The sequence below is a fragment of the Choloepus didactylus genome, chromosome 13 (genome assembly GCF_015220235.1).
Source record: "Choloepus didactylus isolate mChoDid1 chromosome 13, mChoDid1.pri, whole genome shotgun sequence".
In the NCBI taxonomy this organism is placed as follows: Eukaryota; Metazoa; Chordata; class Mammalia; order Pilosa; family Megalonychidae; genus Choloepus; species Choloepus didactylus.
In genome coordinates this window covers 3,606,195-3,631,968 of record NC_051319.1, presented here as the reverse complement: position 1 = coordinate 3,631,968, position 25,774 = coordinate 3,606,195, and the positions used below count along the sequence as shown (strand labels likewise).

Genomic DNA, 25,774 nt, shown 5'->3' with positions numbered 1-25,774 from the left:
CATTGTTGGTGGGACTGTATAATGGTTCAGCCACTCTGGAAGTCAGTCTGGCAGTTCCTTAGAAAACTAGATATAGAGCTACCATTCGATCCAGCGATTGCACTCCTCGGTATATACCCGGAAGATCGGAAAGCAGTGACACGAACAGATATCTGCACGCCAATGTTCATAGCAGCATTATTCACAATTGCCAAGAGATGGAAACAACCCAAATGTCCTTCAACAGATGAGTGGATAAATAAAATGTGGTATATACACACGATGGAATACTACGCGGCAGTAAGAAGGAACGATCTGGTGAAACATATGACAACATGGATGAACCTTGAAGACATAATGCTGAGCGAAATAAGCCAGGCACAAAAAGAGAAATATTATATGCTACCACTAATGTGAACTTTGAAAAATGTAAAACAAATGGTTTATAATGTAGAATGTAGGGGAACTAGCAGTAGAGAGCAATTAAGGAAGGGGGAACAATAATCCAGGAAGAACAGATAAGCTATTTAACGTTCTGGGGATGCCCAGAAATGACTATGGTCTGTTAATTTCTGATGGTTGTAGTAGGAACAAGTTCACTGAAATGTTGCTATATTATGTAACTTTCTTGGGGTAAAGTAGGAACATGTTGGAAGTTAAGCAGTTATCTTAGGTTAGTTGTCTTTTTCTTACTCCCTTGCTATGGTCTCTTTGAAATGCTCTTTTATTGTATGTTTGTTTTCTTTTTAACTTTTTTTTTCATACAGGTGATTTGAAAAAAGAAGGGAAAGTTAAAAAAAAAAAAAAAAGAAAAAAAAAAAAAGAAAAAAGACAAACAAGGGAAAAAAAAAAAAAAAAAAAAGATGTAGTGCCCCCTTGAGGAGCCTGTGGAGAATGCAGGGGTATTCGCCTACCCCACCTCCATGGTTGCTAACATGACCACAGACATAGGGGACTGGTGGTTTGATGGGTTGAGCCCTCTACCATAAGTTTTACCCTTGGGAAGACGGTTGCTGCAAAGGAGAGGCTAGGCCTCCCTGTATTTGTGCCTAAGAGTCTCCTCCTGAATGCCTCTTTGTTGCTCAGATGTGGCCCTCTCTCTCTGGCTAAGCCAACTTGAAAGGTGAAATCACTGCCCTCCCCCCTACGTGGGATCAGACACCCAGGGAAGTGAATCTCCCTGGCAACGTGGAATATGACTCCCAGGGAGGAATGTAGACCTGGCACCGTGGGACGGAGAACATCTTCTTGACCAAAAGGGGGATGTGAAAGGAAATGAAATAAGCTTCAGTGGCAGAGAGATTCCAAAAGGAGCCGAGAGGTCACTCTGGTGGGCACTCTTATGCACACTTTAGACAACCCTTTTTAGGTTCTAAAGAATTGGGGTAGCTGGTGGTGGATACCTGAAACTATCAAACTACAACCCAGAACCCATGAATCTCGAAGACAGTTGTATAAAAATGTAGCTTATGAGGGGTGACAATGGGATTGGGAAAGCCATAAGGACCAAACACCACTTTGTCTAGTTTATGGATGGATGTGTAGAAAAGTAGGGGAAGGAAACAAACAGACAAAGGTACCCAGTGTTCTTTTTTACTTCAATTGCTCTTTTTCACTCTAATTATTATTCTTGTTATTTTTGTGTGTGTGCTAATGAAGGTGTCAGGGATTGATTTAGGTGATGAATGTACAACTATGTAATGGTACTGTAAACAATCGAAAGTACAATTTGTTTTGTATGACTGCGTGGTATGTGAATATATCTCAATAAAATGATTAAAAAAAAAAAAAAAAAAAAAAAAAAAAAAAAAAAAAAAAACCAGTAGTGGTTCTATACACCAGTAATGAGCAATGTGAGGAGGAAATCAAGAAAAAATTTCATTTACAATAGCAACTGAAAGAATCAAATATCTAGGAATAAATTTAACCATGGATATAAAGACTCGTACACAAAAAACTACAAAACATTGCTAAAAGAAATCAAAGAAGACCTAAATAAACGGAAGGACATCCTGTGTTCATGGATTGGAGACTAAATATTATTAAGATATAAATTCTATCCAAATTGATTTACAGATTCAATGCAATCTCAATCAAATTTCTAATACCCTACTTTGCAGAAGAGGAAAAGTCAATTATCAAATGTATTTAGAAGGGTAAGGGGCCACAAATAGCCAAAAACATCTTGAAAAAGAAGAACAAAGTTGAAAGACTCATACTTCCTGGCTTTAAAGCACATTACAAAGCCATAGTGGTCAAAACAGCATGATACTGGCATAAAGATAGATCTACTGACTAATGGGATTGAATTGGGAGTTCAGAAACAGACTCTCACATCTATGACCAATGGATACTTGACAAGGCTGCTAAACCCACTCAACTGGGACAGAATAGTCTCTTTAGCAAATGGTGCTGGGAGAACTGCATATCCATATGCAAAGGAATGAAAGAGGACCCCTATCTCACACCTTATACAAAAATTAACTCAAAATGGATCAAAGACCTAAATATAAGAACCAGGACCATAAAACTCCTAGATGAAAATGTAGGGAAGCATCTCCAAGATCTCATGGTAGGCAATCATTTCTTAGATTTTACACTCAAAGCACAAACAATGAAAGAAAAAAAAAGATAAATGGGAGGTCCCCAAAATTAAAATCTTTTGGGTGTCAAAGGAGTTTGTCAAGAAAGAGAACAGGTACCCCACTCAATCGTAGAAAATATTTGGAAACCACATATCCAATAAGGATTTAATATCCAGAATATATAAAGAAATCCTACAACTCAAATACAGAAAGACAAACAACCCAACTGAAAAATGGGCAAAAGACTTGAATTGACAATTTTCCAAAAAGGAAATACAAATGGCTAAAAAGTACATGAAAATATGCTTAACATCACTAGCTATTAGGGAAATATGAATCAAAACCACAATGAGATATCATTTCACACATATTGGAATGGCCACAATGAAAACAACAGAAAACTACAAGTGTTGGAGAGGATGTGGAGAAATAGGAACACTCATTCATTCCTGGTGGGAATGTAAAATGGTGCAGCTGCTGTGGAAGATAGTTTGGCGGTTCCTCAGGAAGCTAAGTACAGAATTGCCATATGACCTGGCAATCCTGCTACTAGGTATATACTCGGAAGAACTGAAAGCAAGCACTCAAACATTTTCACACTGATGCTCACAGAGGCATTATTCACAATTGATAACAGATGGAAGCAACCCAAATGACCATCATCCAATGAATGAATACACAAAATGTGGTATATACATACGATGGAATATTATTATTCATCTGCAAGAAGGAATGAAATTCTGATGCATGCAACAACATGGATGAACCTTGAAGACATTATATTGAGTGAACTAAGACACAAAGGGACAAATATTGTAAATTCTCACTGATATGAACTAATGATAATAAGCAAACTCATAGAGTTAAAATCTAGAATATAAGTTATCGGGCTAGAACTGGGATAGAGAATGGGGATCTAATGCTTAATTTGTGCAGAATTTCTATTTAGGTTGATTGTAAATATTTGGAAATGGATGGTGGTGATGGTAGCACATTATTGTGAGTATAATCAATAGCACCGAATTACGTTTGTGAATGTGGCTGAAACTTAGAAGACAAAACATGGGACTGTATAACACAGGGAACCCTATTTTGGACAACAGACTGTGGTTAATGGTACAAGTAGAGAATGTTCTTTTATGAATTATAACAAAGGTACAACCCTATTACAAGGTGTTAATAACAAGGTGGTATATGGGAAAAAATATACCTAATGTAAACTATGGACTATAGTTAGTAATATTTTAATATTCTTTCATTAATTGTAACAAAGGTACCACATTAATGCAAAATGTCAACAACAGGGGGGTTTATGGGAACACTGTATTTTTTACACAACTTTCTGCAAACCTACAACTTCTCTAATTTAAAAAAAAAAAAACAATAAAAAGAGAGGTTTGGAAATGAAAAAGAAAAACTTGTGTTACACCACTATCAGCACTTATTAGCTGAGTGACCTTTTATCTTGTCTGAGGCTTAGGCTCCTGACCTGTACTGTAAAATGGAAAAATAATGCTTATAACTTAGAGCTTTTTATGAGTATTATTTTTGATCATGCATGCAATGCCCTTAGCATATTGCCTAATGAAAATTAAGTGCTCATTAAATGTTGCCTATTGTATTATTCTTAATCATATCTGTAAAGTAGTCCATCTTGGGCTGGATGCCTCATGCCTGACACTTTCTCAAGTACTACCCTGGTGGTCTAGGCTGGAGAGACAAAGATATCTAATTGCTCAGCCCTTGGAATGCATTCTTGAGTTTACAAAAATAAATGAGAAAACCAAATTCATTTTACCATTCATTTTCATCTTTATACTTTTTTCAACAGCATGTTTTATAAAAAAAGAAAGAGCATGAAAGAGTTTGTTGCACAGTTTTGACAGGGGTTAGTTATCTCTGTGTGGTAGAATCATAGGTAATTTGTACTTTCTTCCGTTACCTGCATTTTCCAATTTTTCAAAACTGAACATGTCTAATAACAAGTTACAGATTTTAGTTACATATTTTTGTTTGCCTCTAAAATTATTTATTAGGCTCTTATTTCATGCATTCATGTTCTTATAAATATAAGCATTTTTTTAAGAGGGAGATTATGCACAAGAGATAAGAAACAAAACAACAATGATGTGTTGTCTTTGGATAAAAAAATCAATTTCTGAGATTCTGAACCAACATTTTAAGTGATGGCAAATAGATATAAAAATATCCTCAGATCTAAATGAAGAAAATTGGGTCAAGAGATTAATTTCTAGTGATAATTTATATTAGTATAGTGGGTAGAAGAGTATCTCCCGAAAATCATGTCCACCTAGACCCTCAGAATGTGACTTTCTTTGCAGATGTAATTAGTTAGGAATCTTGAGATAAAGTTATCCTGGATTAGTTATCCTTAAATCCAATGACTGGTGTCCCACACAGAAGCACAGGGAGGAGGCAGAGATTGGAGTGAGGCATCCACAGGCCCCCAAATGCCAGGGATTGTCAGCAACTACCAGAGGCTGGGAGAGAGGCCGGGGATGGTTTTTCCTTCAGAGACTTCCGAAGGAGCCAACCATGCTGATACTTTGATTTTGGACTTCTGGACTGCTGAACAGTGAAACAGTAAATTTTTGTTGTTTTAAACTACCCAGTTTATGGTAATTTGTTATGACAAACCTAAGAAATGAATACAATTACTAAAGTTGAAACTTGTCAGTCACTATTACTTTTTTCTTTTAAGACTCTATAAGATACAGATATGGGTCTCAGATTCTTCACTTACCAGAATTCAGGCTGCAGTAGTATTTACTGCCAGGTAAGAAAACTGTAAAGAGCTCACTCAGTCTACAATTCAAGTGCTGAGACCACCACCCTTACTATATCAGCATGAAGAGTCACTGTAATAGACTTTGACAGCCTCCCCCACTCCAATTACTTTCATAAAAAAGCAAATTAAAAGTTCGTTCTGTTTTAAATAGAATTTCTGCTAAATAACTATTATCTGGCAAATACATATTATTTGTAAGCAGTGGGTAGTAATTGAATGGAACCAAAGTGAGCTTTTGAAGCAGGAAGCTAAGGCATCGCTTTGTAATGCCTGAAGAGATTTTTAACACTCATCTAAATACCATTAAGCATCTGCCCTTTTTATTTCATTGATTTAAACCATTTCTGAAGACTCATGATTCAGAAAGGTAAAGATGGTAATTTAAAAGCCATGGGGAAAAATCTCTCTTCAGGGAACTTTTCAGCAAAGCAGCCACCAGTCTCTGATAGGTGATGAATCTGTTGTGGTATTGCTTTCAGTACAGTATAAATTTATCTGGCATTATCTCCCAGTAATGAATGCATCATCTCACTGGAAGCAAAGATACGATGGCCATAAGAGCGAACAAAGCAGGGGAAAACAGGAGAGCAGGGCATCAAACAGCAGGCTCCTTGGCTTTAGAAGGGAAAATGCTCTGCGCCAACATTTACCACCATTATAAACAATTTAGCAAGATAAACACTGCTTGAAAATATGGTTTAATGAGTCAGAAAGACAGTTTTGAATGGAGGGTTCTATGATTGTTTTTTGAGTCTTTTTAGGCAGTATATAACTTAAGTGTTTTAAATGACAACCTCAACCAATAATGAATAGAAAAAAGGAGAGGGAGAGGTAGCTTACCCATATTAGATTCTTAAAAACTCACTAACTGGGTGATTTCTATTCTCTGTATTTAATATAAATACGTCTCTTTTTCATTTGAATCAACTACAAATGCATTTATAAGCTTTAAAAACACTTCTTTCATTGGCTCTCTTGTATATTACTATTTTTCATACTTTTTTGGGACAAATAAGTAAAAATATATCTACCAATATCACCTCCAATTTAAAGTAATCTATATAGTCAGCAATGTTTCTCTCAAATTACTTTAAATTTAAATGTCATTTAAAATTAATGATAATTAATTTCTTTAGCAACATTTTCAAAACTAAAAGTGCCCTTGAGAAGAATCCAACTGAGCTTTGCAAGAGGAAAAAGTACCCTGAGAAGATTGAAACGTAAACCCTTCTGGGACACTCTGGCACTCTCAGGCAGACAGGCCTCTAGTATTTCAAGGTCTGTCTCTGTACTCTACAGGTAAACACAAAATGGGTCACATTCACCTGCTCCTCTGGACTCGGCTTAAGGCTAATTCGTTGAACTCACAATTGGCCCCCAAATATGGAATTATCAATAGCACCAAAACACAAGGGAAAAGACGAAGACTTTTCACTAAGTTCCATATAAGGCCACAGTGAATCAGCAAGTAAAATGTCAGCCCAGCAGAGACACTCACCTTCCAAGGGATCCTTATTGAGCCCCAGCTGGCTAATGATGTACCTGGGGATGTCAGTTTTAATACCCTGTCCTTCTTTTGCATGGCCTTCTGCTGCTTCCAATAGGTAGTAAAATTCTTCGGGATCAAATTCCTAGCAGAAGACAAACACAGATGGATATTTCTTTGAGCCAAAATTTTCTGAGATTTTATTACACAAATCCCATTCACAATCAAATTGCTGGATATACGTGGTTGTGGGTTATTTACGCAGAGTAGGAAGCAAATGGTTTTTAAGAGTTTATAATTCTCACTTCATTTTCTAAGCCTCAGGGAAAAATCAACTCATTCATGCACTTGGTCACCCCAAGATAACAAACATTTCCTATTTCCTTTTAATGCAACTTTGAAGGCATGATGCTCCATGTACATTAATCTCACTGAAAATGCGCAGGTCTGAATTTTTAATTGTGCCTTTTCAGCAAAGTTTTAAAATCTGGGATCCTCAACCAAAAGACTTAGCTTCTCTCCCAGCCCAACTAACCACTAAAGTAGTAACATCAGAATACATATTTTCTCAAAGGTTTTGCTGGAAACTCCCTTACTACAAAGGTGCCCCAAAAAGTAGAAAGAAAAATCTCAAAATGACTCCTTTTTGACAGTGAATGCTAAACTTCAGTTATTAATGTTCACATAATATGAAGATGCAAAAAAAGAAAAACATGAAGTTGTTTCCAATTATTTCTTTAAAACTCTGATACTACATTTTTCCTACATTATTTTATTTTTGGGGGAATGACTGTTGCTTCTAGTATATAAATAAATTCTCAGGAAAACATTACTCTGGATGGGATGACATATGTTTATGTGTTGTAAATAATTATGTTTACAGATTTAAATCACAGTCATTATTTTCTAGGTTTTTTTTTTTTTCCAGGATTGTTTTCTGATTTTGATTAATGCCCAAAATAGGTAACTTTGGAATATCAGTCTTTCTCCTAAGAATTACACAAGGGTTTCTAAAGGGCATATAAAAATACTTGCTGCAGACTATTAAAAAAGAGTCCAGACTTCAGTTAGAGATATGATTGAAGCAGATCTGGTTAGGACTAAGGCAAATCAGGCCAAAGGGTAAAGGACAATTTTGACTGTGTTTTAAAACTTCAACTTCTATTTGACACCAAGGGAAGAGATGTTTATTTGGTGCAGGATATATATCTTCTACAGCACACTAAATAATTTAACTTGTAAGGTCAGTTTATTCAAACACCACAATTACATGGAACTTTGAATAGGAAGTGAAGTCTGGTAGGTTTGTACAGGTCAGTGTGAAACAGTGATACATCCCAAAGTAATTTGGTCAGAGAATAAAAATGTATTTGCAGGGCCCCCCTGAGAAGCTGGGGAAAAATGCGGAAATGTTGGACGTCCCCACCTGGGTTATTGCTGATGTTCTCACAAACACTGAGCACTGACAATCTGGTATGCTGGGTCCTCAATCTTGGGGCCTGCCCTTATGAGGCTTGTTACTGCAAAGGAGAGGCTAAGCCTACTTATAATTGTGCCTAAGACTCTCCCCCAGAGAATCTCGTTGTTGCTCAGATGTGGCCCTCTCTCTCTTTAGCTAAGCCAACTCAGGTGAAGTTGCTGCCCTTCCCCCTAAGTGGGACCTGCCTCCCAGGGCTGTAAATCTCCCTGGCTATGTGGGACATGACTCCTGGGGATGAGCCTGACCTGGCATCATGGGATTGAGAAAATCTTCTTGACCAAAAGGGGGAACTGAAATGAAACAAAATAAAGTTTCAGTGGCTGAGAGATTTCAAATGGAGTCGAGAGGTCACTATGGAGGGCATTCTTATGCACTATATAGATATTCTTTTTTAGGTTTTAGTGTATTGGATTAGCTAGAAGGAAATACCTGAAACTGTCGAACAGCAACCCAGCAGCCTTGATTCTTGAAGATGATTGTGCAACTATGTAGCTTACATTGTGTGATGGTGTGATTGTGAAAACCTTGTGGCTCACACTCCCTTTATCCAGTATATGGATGGATGAGTACAAAAATTGGGACAAAAACTAAATGAAAAATAGGGTGCGATGGGAGAGATGGAACAATTTGGGTGCTCTTTTTTACTTTTATTTTTTAGTCATATTTTTATTTTTTTTGGTGTAAGGAAAACGTTCAAAAATTGACTGCAGTTATGAATGCACAACTAGATGATGGTACTGCGAACAGTTGATTGTACACCATGGATGACTGTATGGTATGTGAAAATATCTCAATAAAACTGAATTAAAAAAAAATACTTGCTGCAAATGAAGTAAAGCCAAATCGGTGTATATACTCAGTGCGCTTCATATAAATATACAGTGGTAGACAGGGCAAGTTTGGGAACTGTAGGCATAAAATGACTGGCTGGGGGAAACACCCTCCATCACTCAAACTCCAGCTTCATCTGAGCTTCGAACAATACTGAAAGCAGCCAAATCTTCAAAGCTACTTGTAAGTTCACTTCCTTCTATCTTTGAGATGCTCTATTTTTAATTTTTCCCTTATGATTATGAGTTATTACTGTAAAAAAAGTTCACTTCCTCTTTTAAGGCAAGAACTGCTCTTAGTATAACTGAGGCTGCTCGGAGAAACAGGTTTTTCATGCTAAATGACATTTTCCCCCAAATTAAACAATGGTAGGAAGTACAAGCATATGGTACAAATTTCAAAAGGTATAATAGGAGAAGCAGTAAACAGTAAGTCTCCCTTTTATCCCCATCCACTGGGGAGTTACACAATTCTCCCCACAGGCATGCACAGTATTTTATTCCTTATCCTTCCAGAGATATTGAATACCAAATGGTACTTTTTAATTCTATGATTCAGGCCAGCATCCTGACCATTGATGGAAAACCTTACCCCAGCACTCCTGTATCTTTCTACTCAAGATTTTCCCTCTGGCATATCTCACAATGTATTGATATATATTTATGGGGCTATGAACATTTCACTATTAGGAAAAATTATGAATATTAAAATAAGGGCAAAAATACCAAAGCAATACAACTTTTAAGTATATATGTAAGTATGTATGTGTGCATAATTCTGAAAAGCTGTGTTGTATATAGTAATATAATTACTGGTCAGTAGAACCTTAAAAGCACATTTATGATGCTATATTAAGCCCTTAAAACAATTCATATTTCAAAGCTTTATATTTATTCACAGTTTTGACTGAAATCTCAATCAAAGTGACACAAAATTTTAAAAAATTAGAGATTGATCACTAGTCAAAGAAAATATAATTGATAAAATGAACTAATATCTAAAAGTGTCATCCCTTCAGGACTGGTTGAGGCTTTAGTACATTTTCCCCAAGGGGTTGCAGGCTATCACTTATTTCTAATGTGATGCATTTCAAAGACAAATAATAATTGTAACCAAGGGTCACTTTAAAAACATCATATCTCTGATGTTTCTTCGCCTGCGTCATAGTAACTCCATAAAAGTAAGGCATAGCAAGCATTTTAAATTAGCTGTGACATCAAGTAATTATGAGATAAGCTCAAGCACATTATTTCATGATCATCTTTCAAGTTTGACCAGAAGGTGCTTGGACTATCACTTAACACTGCACAAGTCTTAGAGTTCTTATAATCAGAGAAAAAAAATCACAAATGGATGTCATCGTAAATATTCACAAGTTGCAGTTCCTCTCGACTCTTTCCATTTAGCTCTGGGTTTGAAGATGAATGAAACTGGAGTTTCCTATGGTTACTGCTTTCCCACGGTTAACAATAAATAACATAGTGATCTCCTAGAGCAACTTACCAGGCACTCTAATAACCGAGCAGGGCGGGCAATAACAATTAGGATCTTTCGGACTAGTTGTTTAATAAATGCCAACTCTCCACTTTCTGAACGATCATGAGCCTATGAAAAAGCAATGAAAAGAATGATGGTATAGAGTTGTTCCATTAAATGGAAAAGAAAATCAGCAAGGCATACTAATTAGATAATTGCAATTATTAAAAAATTAAGTGATTTAGAAAATACTTTTAAAAGATCGGCAAGATTGATAAACAGACATTATTTCCACATGAATGGACACTATTAAACTTCAATCTCTAAAAAGTGAGTCTATTAGCTAAACTTTAATTGCAAAACTTCTAAAAAATCTGTTTTAAAACTCAAATGTTAGGGCTCTGAAAATGAAGCATGAAAGGAGACATAAGTTTATGGCACAGTAAATACATAGTACAGAGAGGGCAGCTATTCAGAGACCTTGATTTTCCAGATGAGCATCTTAAATATATGAAATGGCCAACACAGTGAAGGACTCCTTTTGTTATCCTGGGCATTTAACACATTCATGAAATATATTTCAAATATACAGTATGATTAATCTATAAATTAGTCATTTTATAACATGTAAGAAGTGTGCAATGCTTATTTCAAATGTTAACTGGATGATGTTTATACTTGGATATATATATATGCATTGAATTTCACACATTGCCCAACACCTGGGCGTTCAACTCAGCAAAACTGAACTGGCTTAAATTTTTAATTTTATTTTACATACTGCCTACATGTGAAATCTACTAAGCACAATAAATATTCAAAGAGCAAAGTTTGGTTTGTTAATAGTCATTTTTATTGCCAATGACATTTTATTGAAAAAACAAGGTAAATCTGTATCAAGGCAGGCATAAAAACCAAAGTTTTAATGTAAACCTCCAGCATGCTCCGTTCTAGGCTTTCATAATTTGTAAATTTTTATGATTTACTTTCATCTAAGGATTTTAAAAACATATATTAAAGTGATGCTGGTGCAATATAATATAATTTCACAGACACAGTAATAAACATTTACAACCATTCCTGAAGGTGTTTTATAATGACAAGATCAGCCCCCTCCGCCACCCCACTATGAAAGGAACTGCAGACCAATCTGTGAAAAAAGATTATACTTAGCAGTAATAAGTCTACTGATTTTAAGCCATTAAATCAAAGGCAAATTTCCAAAATACAGGTACAGAAACCATATAGGCAAAAACAAAACTGCTAATATTTAAAAGAAACGTAGAGAAAATGACCACTGGTGACTAATAGTAGAATAGAATACGTTCAAAGAAAACCAACTAGTAACTATAACTAAAGACACTAGTAACCAGAAAGAATGCTAGGATACATACATAAAAATAAATATATAAAATACATATACATAAATAAAGATCAAATATTTAAACTGCCTTTAAATTTTCTTTTCGATTTTTGTCTTGTAATAAAAATAGATTTCGGAAGATGCAATGAATGCCAAGAAATATAGTTATGTGGCTTCTTTATAGTTTATCAGCAGCCAAAACTAAACAGAAAAACTTAAAGATGAAGCATAAAAACACCTAACTTCTTGGTTGACAATAAGCTGGACACTGAAGTTTACTCTTACTATAATAATTACTGTTTGGTAAACTAATGAATATATAGAAAGCCTGAAAAAGCCTGAACAACTTTGGGTGGTCTCTTCAAAAGGAAATGAGAACTTTATATCCTAAAAAAATGTATGTCAGTTTAGATCATAAAAATTTCTTTTTAAAAACTTAAAAATTATTCAGTTCATCCCACTTCTTATTTCTAAGAATGATGAGCCACAACAAAGGCCAAAACACAATGAATTAACTCAATATCTTATCTACTAAAGTTATTGGGGAGTAGAGCTAGGGGTAGCTTTGTTAGAACAACATGAAACAAAATATCACGCAATTAGCATGAGAAGAGAAATTATTTCCTGGTTGTTGGCAGCAAGCTCTGATAGATGTCCTGTATGTGTTGTATTTTAAGTGTTGGCCACTATAAAAAAATACTGTGACCCAGATTTGAGAGTAGGTTATAGCTTCCTATGTATTCTATTCTTTGGTCAAATGCACCTAAGTGAAAAATGGATTGAGAAATAAAAGCATTCATCTGGAATTGACTTAGACCTCAGGACGTTAAAAAGGCATCAGTTAAATCAAGCTCAAACCTCAGGGGGACCTTCCTTGGGTTAAGCAAAACATTGACAATGGGTAAAGTGCCTGGGAGATTGGCTTGCAGGTACTGAATGTCACAGCTGGGAACTGACAACAATTGCATCGTAGGAAAACCAACACAAGTCCCCACAGTTCGGTTCTACCTAGAAAGGGCAAATTCCCCTGCCACAGTTTAAGCTTCAAGCTCTGGAAGGACACTGTAAATGTGATTCTGAAGATAGTTTAATTTTCACAAAAGGACTAAAGGAAAATAAACGTTTATCTGTGAAGATATACAAGAAAGCATTCTTATTAACATCCAAAGACCTTTATGCTATAAGTATACATGCTTTTCTGCCCAAAAGAGAACTTTTTCTAAAAATCAATGAGTTATCAACTATTATATAGACAATTCAGATGCTATTTGAAACCTTAAGATTTTTCTTTCAATGCCATGAAACAATCTGCCAAGTCTGCCACACAGAACAAAGATTAAGTGAGGGATTTCAATGTATTAGCTTTGGCTATCAATTCTACCCCTTTCAGGGAATGCTTATGAAGGAATGAGAAACACAGAATGAAGCTGGTAATTATGGTGTTACCCCTACAGGGGCTGACTACAGAGTTCTCTGATCTGTCTCTTCTGTTCAAACACACTTCATTTAACAAACTATAATTCACAAAGTATTCTCATAAAAAGTAATAAGCATAGTGTTTTCAGCATTTTCTGGAAGCTGACTGATCAAAGGGAACAGCAGACTTAGATTACTTGATGATAAATCTTAATAGATCAAATATTTTTGTATGCATGCATATAGATATTTTATTCTATGCTTCCTTCTTTCCTCCCTCCTCCCCATCCCTTCTTTCCTTTCTTTCATAGTTATTGAGAAACCAATAAATACCAGGCACTGGGAGTTAGACATGATAAGATGTGATCCCTGTCACTCAAAAAGCCCACTATCTGTTGGTGAAGTCAGATCCACCAATGGATCATTACAATGCATTGTGGCTAAATGCACTGGGAGGGAGGATACAGCTGTGGGCCCCGTATGCCACGTTATGGTTATACCTGCAGGCAGAATGGAGCCACTGAAGAGTATTAAATAGACATCTGGAAGCTGCACAGAAGAATAGATTTGAGGCGTTAGGCCTGGAGGGAGGCAGACCAGTGAGAATGAGGGCCTGAGCTAGGTAGTGATGGTAGAACAGAAGAGGAGGGTAGAGTTGGAGAAATATTTAGGAAATAAACCAAGAGAGTCTCATGGATGCTTGCTGGTGGGGAAAGAGGTAGTCTAGCATGACACAGGGTTCCAGCAGGTGACTAAGAGATGGTGGTGCCAATGATAGAGGCAAAGATGCAGAAGAAACAGGTCTGCTTGAGAAAACAGAGTCCAGTTTGGAAGGCTAACTCTGCTGCATTATGGATTGTCCAATTGGAAAGATATTTAATAGGCAGGCAGACACGTGAATCTGGAATTGGAGAGAGAACTGCTGATCTGAGATTCAGACTGGAAGCCACTGGAGTCCACAGAACTTTGATCCAAGATAGATAATGAGAATACAGGAGAGAGTGGAAGGAGCAGTGGACCAAAGATGAAATAGAGGGAAAATGAACTTTTAGAAAACATGAGTTGAAAGAGACAGAGAAGAAATGGTCAGAGAGGTACCACGACTAAAAGTGTCTTAGGGAGAGGGTGGAGGGAAAGATGGTTTTAACACTGCTGAATGCAATAATGTTCCTGTAAAACAGGCCTGTTCCAGTAAAATGTGCAGTGGATGGATATGGCAGTGAGAAAGTCATCAGTGACTTTAGTGAGAGGGAGTCAGAAGCCATTCAATCAACAAATACTCATTGAATACTTCTATGTGCATTCATTATTCTAAGTAAACAAAACAGACAATATCCCTGCCCGTGTGAAGTTTATATTCTGGTGCAGTCTACTCAAGTTGTGGTCCAAAGACTGCTGCCAGCCCATGAACTGTTAGCAGTTTGTGATTAAGTACAATTCACATACATTCAAGTGTATGTCCATTTTTCTAGAAATTCATTTTCATTTTAGTTTAATTTATAAGAGAATTGGCCCATGACAGATAGGAAATAAACAACAAAGCAACAAGCAAAAAACAAAAAACAAAAACAAAACCACGTTGTGTTTGACTCTTCTTGGGTCAGTGTTTCAGAGGACTGCAGTGGGTTGAAATGTGAGAAAAGGGGACAAAGTATAGAAAACTCTGTTGGGAAGTTTGGATGAGAAAGGGAAGAAAAGTATTGGCTGCTCGCCAGAGAGGAATCTTCTCATCCTGCCAGAAGTAAATTCAGTAGGGGCAAGGACAGATGGATTTCTAGAAAACTAGGATGCTTATATTTTCCTTCAGTTCTACACAATTATTTATATATTCATGCTGAGATAAAACCCTTGAAATTATGTTTACATGTGCATAATTTATGCCCTATGAGACACAGAAATACAATATATCCAAATGCACAGGCTAAATAGGTTTTACTTGGAGGCTGTGGCTGATCAATTTCAGTCAGAAGAGCAATATTATGCACTAATTCTATTCCACCACACATACTGACTTTCTGTCCTGAGTGCTATCAGGAGTTATGCATGCAAGTGTTAGGCCTAGACAGGGCCTGTGTTTATCTGTTATTTTGGAAACTGGATATTTTGTTAGAAGAAAAATTGACACTAATGAAAATATAAGTTGCCATTTACTACCCAACACCATGCAGGTTAATTAATAGGACACACAGCCTGGAAGAAACCAGCAATTTTCCATTTAGCTTTCCCTGATGTTAGAACTAGATAGCATCATCAAATAATGCACATACACCCAGGCAATTTATAACTTTATGGGTAAGGGGTGGGATGGGGGGATTAAAAATCCTTTACAATCCACTTATCCTAGAGTCATAGATTATTGGGCCCCAAGGTTTCTGTAAAGGTTATTACATTAACTTTCTATTATTATAAATAATGACCAGAATCAATTTATAGCATGCAGCAATCATATTTGGGGGGAAGGGGGGGGGCTTGTTTTTCATTTGCTTCCCTGGAATATGAACTCTGTCTCATGGTAACAACTTAAGCAAATGTTCTAATATTTTTTTTTAAAGGAAAAAACAAAACAAACCAGAAAACTTTACATGTTGGATATTTCGTACCTCCTGTAGCAACTTATCTAGTTTGTGCTGTAATTCAAGGAAGTATCGTGAGGTGATGAGACCCTGGCGAGATTTATCCAAGCAATCTCGAGCCAGTTCAATAATCTGATGGTGAGTGAAACTAAGCACGCCATCTGCTAGGGGAAGAACGTTGTCAGGAGAGTAGCTGGTGATAATTTCCTTTAGACGTTCTTCCATCTGAGCTGTAGCCTATTTAGAGAAGACACACACACACACACACACACACACACACACATGAAGATTTAATACCAGGAAACAAGTATGTGGACAATTTAATCATCACATTTATCTAGCATTTTCAGAGACTTCCACAAGTGATTTAATAGAATTCTAGAAATTAAAGCTAAAAGAAGAAATATTTGAGGTATATAAGGGAAATTGAATATCCCAAGATGATAATCACTTTTCTTTTTCCTATGTCCGATCAAATGTGAAATGGCTCATGTAACCTTGTTCAAATAACTCAAACAATATCTGTGAATTGGTATGATTCTCATTTCATATCCTGGGTTCTTTCAGATGGATTGTCAAAAATATCCAATTGTTCTTTACGTTTTTACCTTCTCAAAAATCAGGACAGTTGCAAGAATTCCACAGGGTAAGTGAAGAGTTTGTTTTCTTGGCTAGGTCTTAATGTACTGTGAGCAAGCATCTTATATCACCTCAAAAAGCTATCCCACGTGTAAAATCAAAATTTAAAATTTCCTTTCCTACTTTTTTTCATTCTTTGTAATCACCTATTGCCTAATCATTATTCCTTCCTTTAATTGTCTACATAAGGAGAGTCCCTCTTCCTCCTCCTTCCTGCTTCCCACTAAATCTTAACCAACATTAACTATAGTTAGTATCTCTTTCCCTGCTAAACAAGTACATGTGATAAATAGCTAAAACCACTTGAATCAATGACATCGATACTGGTTCATTGAAAATAATAAGTACCCTACTTCTGAGTTATGAAACCAAGGATTTCCTTTTGTTCTGTTGCCTAGCACAACACAGGTGGTGGAGGAGGAACAGAAATGGCAGGGAGAGATTGCCTTCTTCCAACTGTGCAAAAACACTGGTGGGAAAGATGTAGAAGTGGATGGGGATGGGAATGAACAGGGCCACACCCCTTCACAAACTCCTCTCTGGCTCAATTCAAAAGAAAAAGGGGGGAGGGGGGTGTAAAAAAAAAAAACTTTTGTGACACACCAAACTATAGGCTTCTGCATGAGAAGAAGGGTCTCTGCTTGAGAACACAGTAGCAGGCTCTGAATGTGGTACAAGGAGGTCTTTCAAAGCAGATCGTTCCTGGAACCTGCCCAGTGTGTGGCAATCAACAGGGGATCCGCTTTCGAGCCAGCTCAGTACACAGGGAGAATGGCTAGTCCCTGGAAGTTTTTTAGTTTAAAAATTGTAGTGATTTCATCTTTTGGATAAAGCTTTAACGCTGTTTTATGTAACTCATTACTGGATTGGACCATTACTTCCCATAACAAAACCACCTCACAGACTCCAAACCATTGCTGCCTGTTTGTTGAGAGGCTAGGCATCTTAAATGCAATTCATTACCTTTGGGAACCTTTCTTTGTAGACATGGTTCATCATAATTATTTCATGGTCACAGCAGGCAGGAGAACGTCCAGGGCTGCAAGTAAAGCAAATTACCCTTTTAAACTTGTCACAGCATGGAATGAAAATAAGCTTTTTATTTACAAACAATCAGTTGCATGAAAAGCCCTGTGCAAACTTTGTAAGAAAAGTATGTTGGGTAATAAACTAAAAAATCAGTCATTAGTACACATGAACACATACATACTCACAAACACAGAGATACCCAGGATAGTATTCAAAAAGAAAGCTCAAGAAGAGGAATGCTGCAAAATAATTATAGATACAACACACACTTGTACAGAAAATGTTCTGCAATTGAGATTTTTTTCTCTGCATTTAGTATGAGATTGTATAGCTCAGTAAGCAAATTAATGAATTGCAATATAAAACAAAATCAGGACATTGTAACGCCTGCGACCCCGTGACCCCGCTGATGGCTCCACTTTGGCGCCCAGGCCTCCACCGACGGCGCAGGTAAAGGCCCTTAGGCTGCAGAAGTGGCGGTGGGGAGTAGCCAAGCCCTGGAGACCCGGGAATCGGTGACCTTCAGTGATGTAGCTATCAGCTTTACCAAGGAAGAGTGGGCCATGCTGGACACAAACCAGAGAAAGATGTTCAGAGATGTTATGCTGGAGAATATCAATCATCTGGTGTTCATGGGATATCAGGTCTGCATATCAGAAGTGCTTTCACAGTCAGAACAAGGAGAACTGTGGAGAGTATTAAGGTTTCTTCAAGTATGGAGTCCAGGCGGGGAAAATGACCATAAAAAAGAAGTGATAACCATGCAACATATCTCTAAGGACATATCTACCAACCAGACAAAGATTTCTCACACTGAAGAGGGTCCCCTGGAAAGTAATGATTTGGGAGAATATTTCACTCACTCCACAATGACTGACATGGGAAAGATACCCAATGTAAACAAACAATTTCAAAGAGTTCTCAATTATCATTCATTCCTTCATCAAAATAAGAAAATTGAAAATGGATGTAAGTCATATAACTGTCATCTATGTGGAAAAGTCTTCAGAAGTAGTTCTGGCCTTAGACAACCTGAGAAAATACACACTAGAGAAAAGCCATATGGCTACCATCTATCTGAGAAAGATTTCACTGGTAGTTCTACCCTCACACAACATGAAAGAATTCACACTGTAGAGGATCCATATGTCTGCCATCTATGTGGGAATTCCTTCAGTCAAAGTTTTAACCTTAGGCAACATGAAAGAATTCACAATGTGGAGAAACTATATGCCTGCCATGGATGTGGGAAAGATTTCACAGATAGTACCAGCCTCGGACAACATGAGAGAACTCATACTGAAGTAAAAGCATATGTCTGCCATGTATGTGGGAAAGACTTCACTGATAGTTCCACACACAGAGAACATGAGAGAACTAACACTGGGGAAAAACCATATGTTGGCAATATGTGTAGGAAATCCTTCATTCAATCTGTTATCCTTAGGCAACATGAAAGAATTCACACTGGGGAGAAACCCAGTATCTGCAGAATATGTGGGAAATCCTTCAGTCATTGTGGTACCCTTAGACAACATGAAAGAATTCACGCTGGGGAGAAACCATATGTCTGCAGTATGTGTGGGAAATCCTTCAGTCATTCTGGTAACCTTAGGAAACATGAAAGAATTCACACTGGAGAGAAACCATATGTCTGCAATATATGTGGGAAATCCTTCAGTCATTGTGGTAACCTTAGGCAACATGAAAGAACTCACACTGGAGAGAAACCCAATATCTGCAGTATATGTGGTAAATCCTTCAGTCTTTCTGGTACCCTTAGGCAACATGAACGAATTCACACTGGAGAGAAACCCAATGTCTGCAATGTATGTGGGAAATCCTTCATTCAATCTGGTAACCTTAGGCAACATGAAAGAATTCACACTGGAGAGAAACCCAATATCTGCTATATATGTGGGAAATCCTTCAGTCATTTTAGTAACCTTAGGCAACATGAAAGAATTCACACTAGAGAGAAACCCAATGTCTGCAATATATGTGGAAAATCCTTCAGTCATTGTGGTACCCTTAGGCAACATGAGAAAACTCACACTGGGGGGAAACCATAAGTTGGCCAACCATGTGGGAAATCCTTCCATCTACGTGGAAAACTTAGGCAACATGAGAGAACTCACACTGGGGAGAAACTATAAGTCTGCCATGTATGTGGGAAATCCTTCCATTTATGTGGTAAACTTAGGTTACATGAAAGAACTCACAGTGAGAAGAAACTATACACTTGCCATGTATGTGGGAAATGCTTCACTGATAGTCTCAGGTGACACAAGGTAATTAACACTGGGGAGAAAACATTTCTCCCATCTTACACAGGAAAACCTTTAGACATTATTTGGCTATTGGACATTAGAGAAGTCAGTAAATATGTTTTGCTTATGGAGGAGTGTTCAGCCACAGCTCTAATATTTAAAATTAAAGAATTCACACAGGAGTGTAATAAATATCTCTCAATGTAATAAATGGGTAAATGCTTTTATTTACAATCTATCTTTAAATAACATGATTTTACTCCTTTAGGATGAACTCAAAGTCTGTAGTTACCTATAATAAATTTCAACTTAGCTCCATCCTTTGGTATACAAGAAAAGCTCAAAGTAGGAATAACTCCTAAACCATAAAAATGGACAAAAATATCCTTGCTAGGAGGAGAATATTCTGGGAGAACAAGATATACTATTTGATGGAGTGGCTACTTAGTGAAAAAATGTGAGAATTTTTTACTTAGAAAGCAATGTGTAGAACACATAAAGTTTCACATTGTATAATACATTCTATGTATATATAGAATGAAGAAAAGTCTTTCGTGTTCTCGATTTACCCATCAATGTTAAATTTCTCATACTGAGGAAATGTCCACACTAAAATCAAGGTGAAAAAGTGTTCAGCTGGAGTTCACACCAGGTATATCAGATTGGGAAAAGTAACTATCAAGAATGCTTTACAACAAAATTCAGACACGAATTCAGAGTTTTTCCTTTTGACATATTAATGAAAAATAAAATATAGGATTGTGACGTGATCTGGAACTGCTGAAAGCAGACTTTTGTAATGAGTTGTAGGCAGGGAAATCAGAGTTCTTTTCAACAGATTAGCACATACACATATTTATGAGGTAGAAACTGGCTGAAATTTCTAGTTTTCAAGTTCTATTTTTTCATACAACTCTAAACATAATTATGATGACTAGGTTAAATCAGAAAATATCTTTAAATGTTAACTGACAAATGTACAACCAAAGATGATGTGTCATAATTCTTATATACTGTTAACAAGTATGTACAGAGCATTAATGAACAGAACATAGATAAATAAACAGATAACTTGGGAGTCAAAAAAAAAAAAAAAACAAAATCAGTAGCTACAGACATTTAAGCAAACAGCAACATCTTAGACACATTTAACAGTATAATTTCACACTTTCATCGCACACCTGCGCTCTGCCACCTACCACTGAAGTAGTCTGACAGTTTCCCATGACACAGGTATCATAATTGAAATCCATTTTCTGGCCTATATTTATTTGGGATGCTGAGGTAGGTATTATGTACAATATGAGACACAGGCACACAACCATTGCAGATTTTTCTTTATTTACTTCAATGGCAGGTTCATGTTCCTTTCCAGTGGTATATAGTTGTGCAACTTGAGTGTGAATAATATACATTCCTGGAAGATGCAGCTTGTAGTAGATATCCTAGGAACTGTTTTCATAAAACCAAAAACAGCACCCATGTAAAATAGTAGAATACTGTGCTTCTAGAGGAAGTAGTAAAATCGGTCTTCTATTCCATATTTCTAAATAATCTAACACATCCCACAATTACTCAATGTGGCTATATTTAGTATCAATTTATGATACTAAATAAAGAAGAAAGGAACAAAGGGAAAACCCTTCTCAGTAAATTTTGATATTCAACAGAACACCTAACAACCAAGGTATTTTTTGTAATAAAACCTTACTATATCAAAATGCCTCAATTCTGCAGCATCAAGATCTCATACTGTGTTGGACAAAGGGATGCATTGCTGTGATCCCCCTTCACAGAAGGATCTCTTGCTTGGTTGCCGGAAGTGCTGTGGGCAGATGCCTTCAGCACTCAGACACCGTCAGCTTTCAGCCCCTTCCGAGACTGCCTCAGGTGCAGAGAGCTGCCTGCCCAAGGTCATGCCCTTTTCAGAGACCCACATCTAGCGACACACCCAATGACGGAGGCTGGGATATAAAGGCCCGGACATTTTGTCCCAAAAGGTCAACTCTGATGGGTCCGAGCTTCTGAGATCTAGGCTGCTAGGTTGGTTGCGGTTGTGGACCTCAATTGCAGCTCCACATCTCCATCTCCCCACTCCTGCTTTCTGCCCTCCCTTCCACAAGTGTTGATCCCAAAGGCACTCCTCAATAAGCACCCTGAACACTGATATCTGTTTTAGAGACTGCTTACTAAAGAACCAAAATGTGATATACATTATTTGAAACAAGTCAAAATAAAATTGGCCCCATGCTACATTTGGCATTGACAAAATTCAGGGGACAGAAATTCCTAAAAATGTGTTCATAATCCTTGATAAAGTAAAACTTATGATGGGAAGAAAGAACAAAAGAGCTGGGTGGACTTTTATAATGTGGAATCTGAAAAAAAAAAAATTTGTCTATTCTTGATGTCCTTCCTTTTCAGCCAAGCTTCTCCCTCGTAGCATAAGAATATTAACTGTTCTTGTACCATAATTTGACTGCCTTGAAATTTCTAATAGCTTAATAGCTACAAGTTTTCACAGGAGCTCTCTGAAGGCCAAAATGACGAGTGCCATGAAAGTTATTAGCAAATTGTAAGGATATAAAAGAAAAATAAATGAAACGCCTTTCGATGGTAATTAATAATATACATAGATGGAAAAATCACACTATATTTATGGTAGTTCACAAATCTATTAACAAAACATTTATAAATCAGAGGGCAAAAAAACATTGGAAACAGATAATCCAACTAAGTAAGTTTGTGTTCATGTCTACGCACCTCAGACTTCGGGAACGGGGACGCATTGGCGTGTTCCTGCATCTGTTCTCAGTGGCGATGCTTTCGGTGGTACAAAAATGTTTTGATAAGAAGTGCAACTCATCTGGCGTTGGTTGGTATGGTAACTGATGCAACTTCTCCTGAGAGGAACAGGATGACTGCAACAAACCAAAGTGAAAATATGTGACTGTCTCCACATTCTTCAAATGAGTGGAGATCAAAGCAGTAAACTTGGGTGATACTACCATTTTATACTGTTTCTTTTCCATATTATGATTGCTGTAACTACTGCCTCAATGTATATCCTGATTGCTCTCTCTGGGAGGTCAAGATTCCTTTCAAATTTTAGCTCATTTGTCTATAAGGACAGTTTTCTAAAAGACAGTTATTTCTCTGGAGAAAGCAAGGCTCAGAAAATGGATAGGGACCACAAAAACCAAAGCAAAAAAGTGACCACTGCAGTGAGACTTGGGTGCATTAAATCACAGATTAGTTCTCAACTGAGTATGGCTCCTTAGGTTTTACTGCTGCTCATAATCAAACATTATGACTTTTAGGTCACATAAAAAAATCATAGGATGTATGAATATAACAAAGGTAATGAGAACTCTTTATAATACATGCTGTTCCTTTGATATGATCACCATCAATCTGTGCTGTGACTATAAAGAGGATGAGATTAAGAAGATACTTTTTCAATAATGCCATTGTTTTAAAAAATTGGTATGTTTTCCCTTTCCTTTTTTGGCTGTGACTACCACTTGAAAAAAAAAAAAAAAAACAGCGTCAGTGGTAGTGAGTTTTTTATCCCTTCTGTGTAGTTTTGCTTTTTGAAAACAGTTGCTCAACACCTGGAGCAAGGTAAGGTAGAAAGGAGGAAAGGCTAAATAACTCTGCTTTTAACCAATCTGACATATGTAACTATAAAGCAAAGAAATTTTTTTGTGTGGCAGGTAAATAATTCTAATAAAAAACATTAAGACACTAAGAAATTTTTTGAGTTATGGAAACATGGTTAAAATAAGCATATTTGAAACATACCACTCATTTGAAAATGTAAGTTCTAGTAGGCTTGTCTTATTAAAAAAAATCATAATTGTATTAATTAAGAGGACACTTCATAAATACCAAAGCACTGCAATGCAGCAACATTATAAATTAATGACTAAAGCTTAAAAATATACCAATACCTTGAAATTATAAAACACTCTACTAAATATACACTGAGACACAGGCAGGATTTTTAGAATGCAATGAGATTATTTCATAGAACACTCCTTGAAAGATTTATGTGATATAACCAAAGCTCTATTCAGAAAGTACAGGCACAACTTTAAATACTTTCACTATGAAAAGAAAAATAAAATATGTGAACTAAAGAGTCAACTCAAGAAATAATAAAATCAATGCAAGCAGGAAATAGGTGGTGGTAATAGGACTAGAGACAAATGGAAATGAGCAAAGAGCGAAAGAGAATTAAGAATCTGTATATAAGTCTCAAAGGTAAATAGATGTCCACAATTCTGTATCCAAGATTTCAAAATCCAAAAGCTACAAAACTTAAAAACTTGTTCATAACTTTGCAATACTCTTTTAGTGGCAAAACAGCAACTAAACTGATGGGAAGCTATTTAAAATATTTATTTAATCCACTAAGTGTGAATATTCACTCAGGTTGCTATAAAAATATTTATATATTTGATTATGAGCTGCTGGGCTGTTACAAAAGTATAGGGATCAAGTTAACTTTCTAAAATCTGAAAATAAATTCTAAAACACAGTGGGACTCAATGGTTTAAGATAAGGGATTATGGACTTGCAATTGTATAGAAGTGATACCAAAAGCTGTCAGGAGTCATTTTCTTTGCAAAGTAAGGGAGGGGAAGGAGGTTGGGTAGGGAGGGATTTCAGCTGTATCTTTAACATTTTATTTACTTAACAAAATTAAAATTTATTTTAAAAAAACAGTTGAACTAATTTTGGCAAAATGTTATCTGTTAAATTTAAGAGGAAAATTTTGTGATTACTTATTTTAAGCTTATAACTTGACTTCATAAGGAATGTGCCTAATGTGTCCTGATGGTGAATAAAATAAACTGAATGATGCAGGGGTATAAGTAAGTGTTATAACCTTAACAGTGTTACAGAAAGTAGGAAGGAAGGAGTTTCTCTGGGAAGGGAGCCTCCTTTCATCTCAGTTGGAACAAGTAAGGCAAACAAGGGATTAAGGCAACACCAAACCCCGAGTTACACTGGTATGAGCCTATATCACTGGGAACAACTATAGGCAAGCAAAATGGCTTGGGGTTGATTCAAAAGGTACCAAAAGGGACCCAAAAGAGTGATGTCAACATTGAACAATGGAGGAACATGGAGACTTCAAAAGCCAGTGAAGAGGACTGCTAGGACAACAGAGAGATGTGTGTGTTGTCCCCAAGATCTTATTTGCTTACTGAAAAGATACTTACATTGGTGAAAACATCCTGGAATACTACTTCTAGAAGAGCTTCAAGAATTAGTTTGGGAGTTTCACAATAAACTGAGTCTCATTATATTTATAGCATGGTCTCAAAGTGTGGTGCCAGTAAGTCTCATCAACCCGACTAGTTTTCTTTGGACTTTTGACTGTACCGTAAACCAAATAACACTTTCAAAGAATGAAGATTTACACAAAATACTATCCTGCCAGTTTCCAAAGCAATTAGGAGCATTCCAAAAAATGTTCTGAGTAACAATATCATTCGAATAAGCAGTTAGTGTCTCAAGATAACCATTTTGCAAAGGACAATATTCATATGCATACCTAAGTCTCTACTTATTATTTATTAAAAACAGTATCATTTTATAGCCATAACTCATATATATTCTTATTTCCATTCTTTCCCTCAGCAGAAAACAATTTTTCTCTTAAGAAATATATTTGGGAATATCTTTCTACTCTTGCAAGTCATATGAACTTATTTTAAAATTAAAAATTATGATTTGAATATTTCCTTGAAATAGTTCCACAAATTAACTTTTGCAGCAAAGTTTGAAGTAAAAAGAAGTTGCAATACTAAATGTTCTCTAGGAGGA

The 25,774-nt window shown here is 36.5% G+C and overlaps 1 protein-coding gene across 13 annotated transcripts in view; it reads right to left on the bottom strand.

Moving 5' to 3' along the window:
* The window catches only part of MAST4 (microtubule associated serine/threonine kinase family member 4), a 674,031-nt gene that overhangs the window by 67,930 nt on the left and 580,327 nt on the right, over positions 1 to 25,774 (bottom strand). For all 13 annotated transcript variants that reach the window (XM_037801729.1, XM_037801730.1, XM_037801731.1 and 10 more), the window contains 5 exons: positions 22,700 to 22,857; positions 17,601 to 17,676; positions 16,026 to 16,235; positions 10,674 to 10,775; positions 6,872 to 7,004 (listed from right to left, as the gene is read on the bottom strand). In XM_037801729.1, coding sequence (XP_037657657.1) covers positions 6,872 to 7,004; positions 10,674 to 10,775; positions 16,026 to 16,235; positions 17,601 to 17,676; positions 22,700 to 22,857 — 679 coding nt within the window. The remainder of the gene's footprint in view (positions 1 to 6,871; positions 7,005 to 10,673; positions 10,776 to 16,025; positions 16,236 to 17,600; positions 17,677 to 22,699; positions 22,858 to 25,774) is intronic.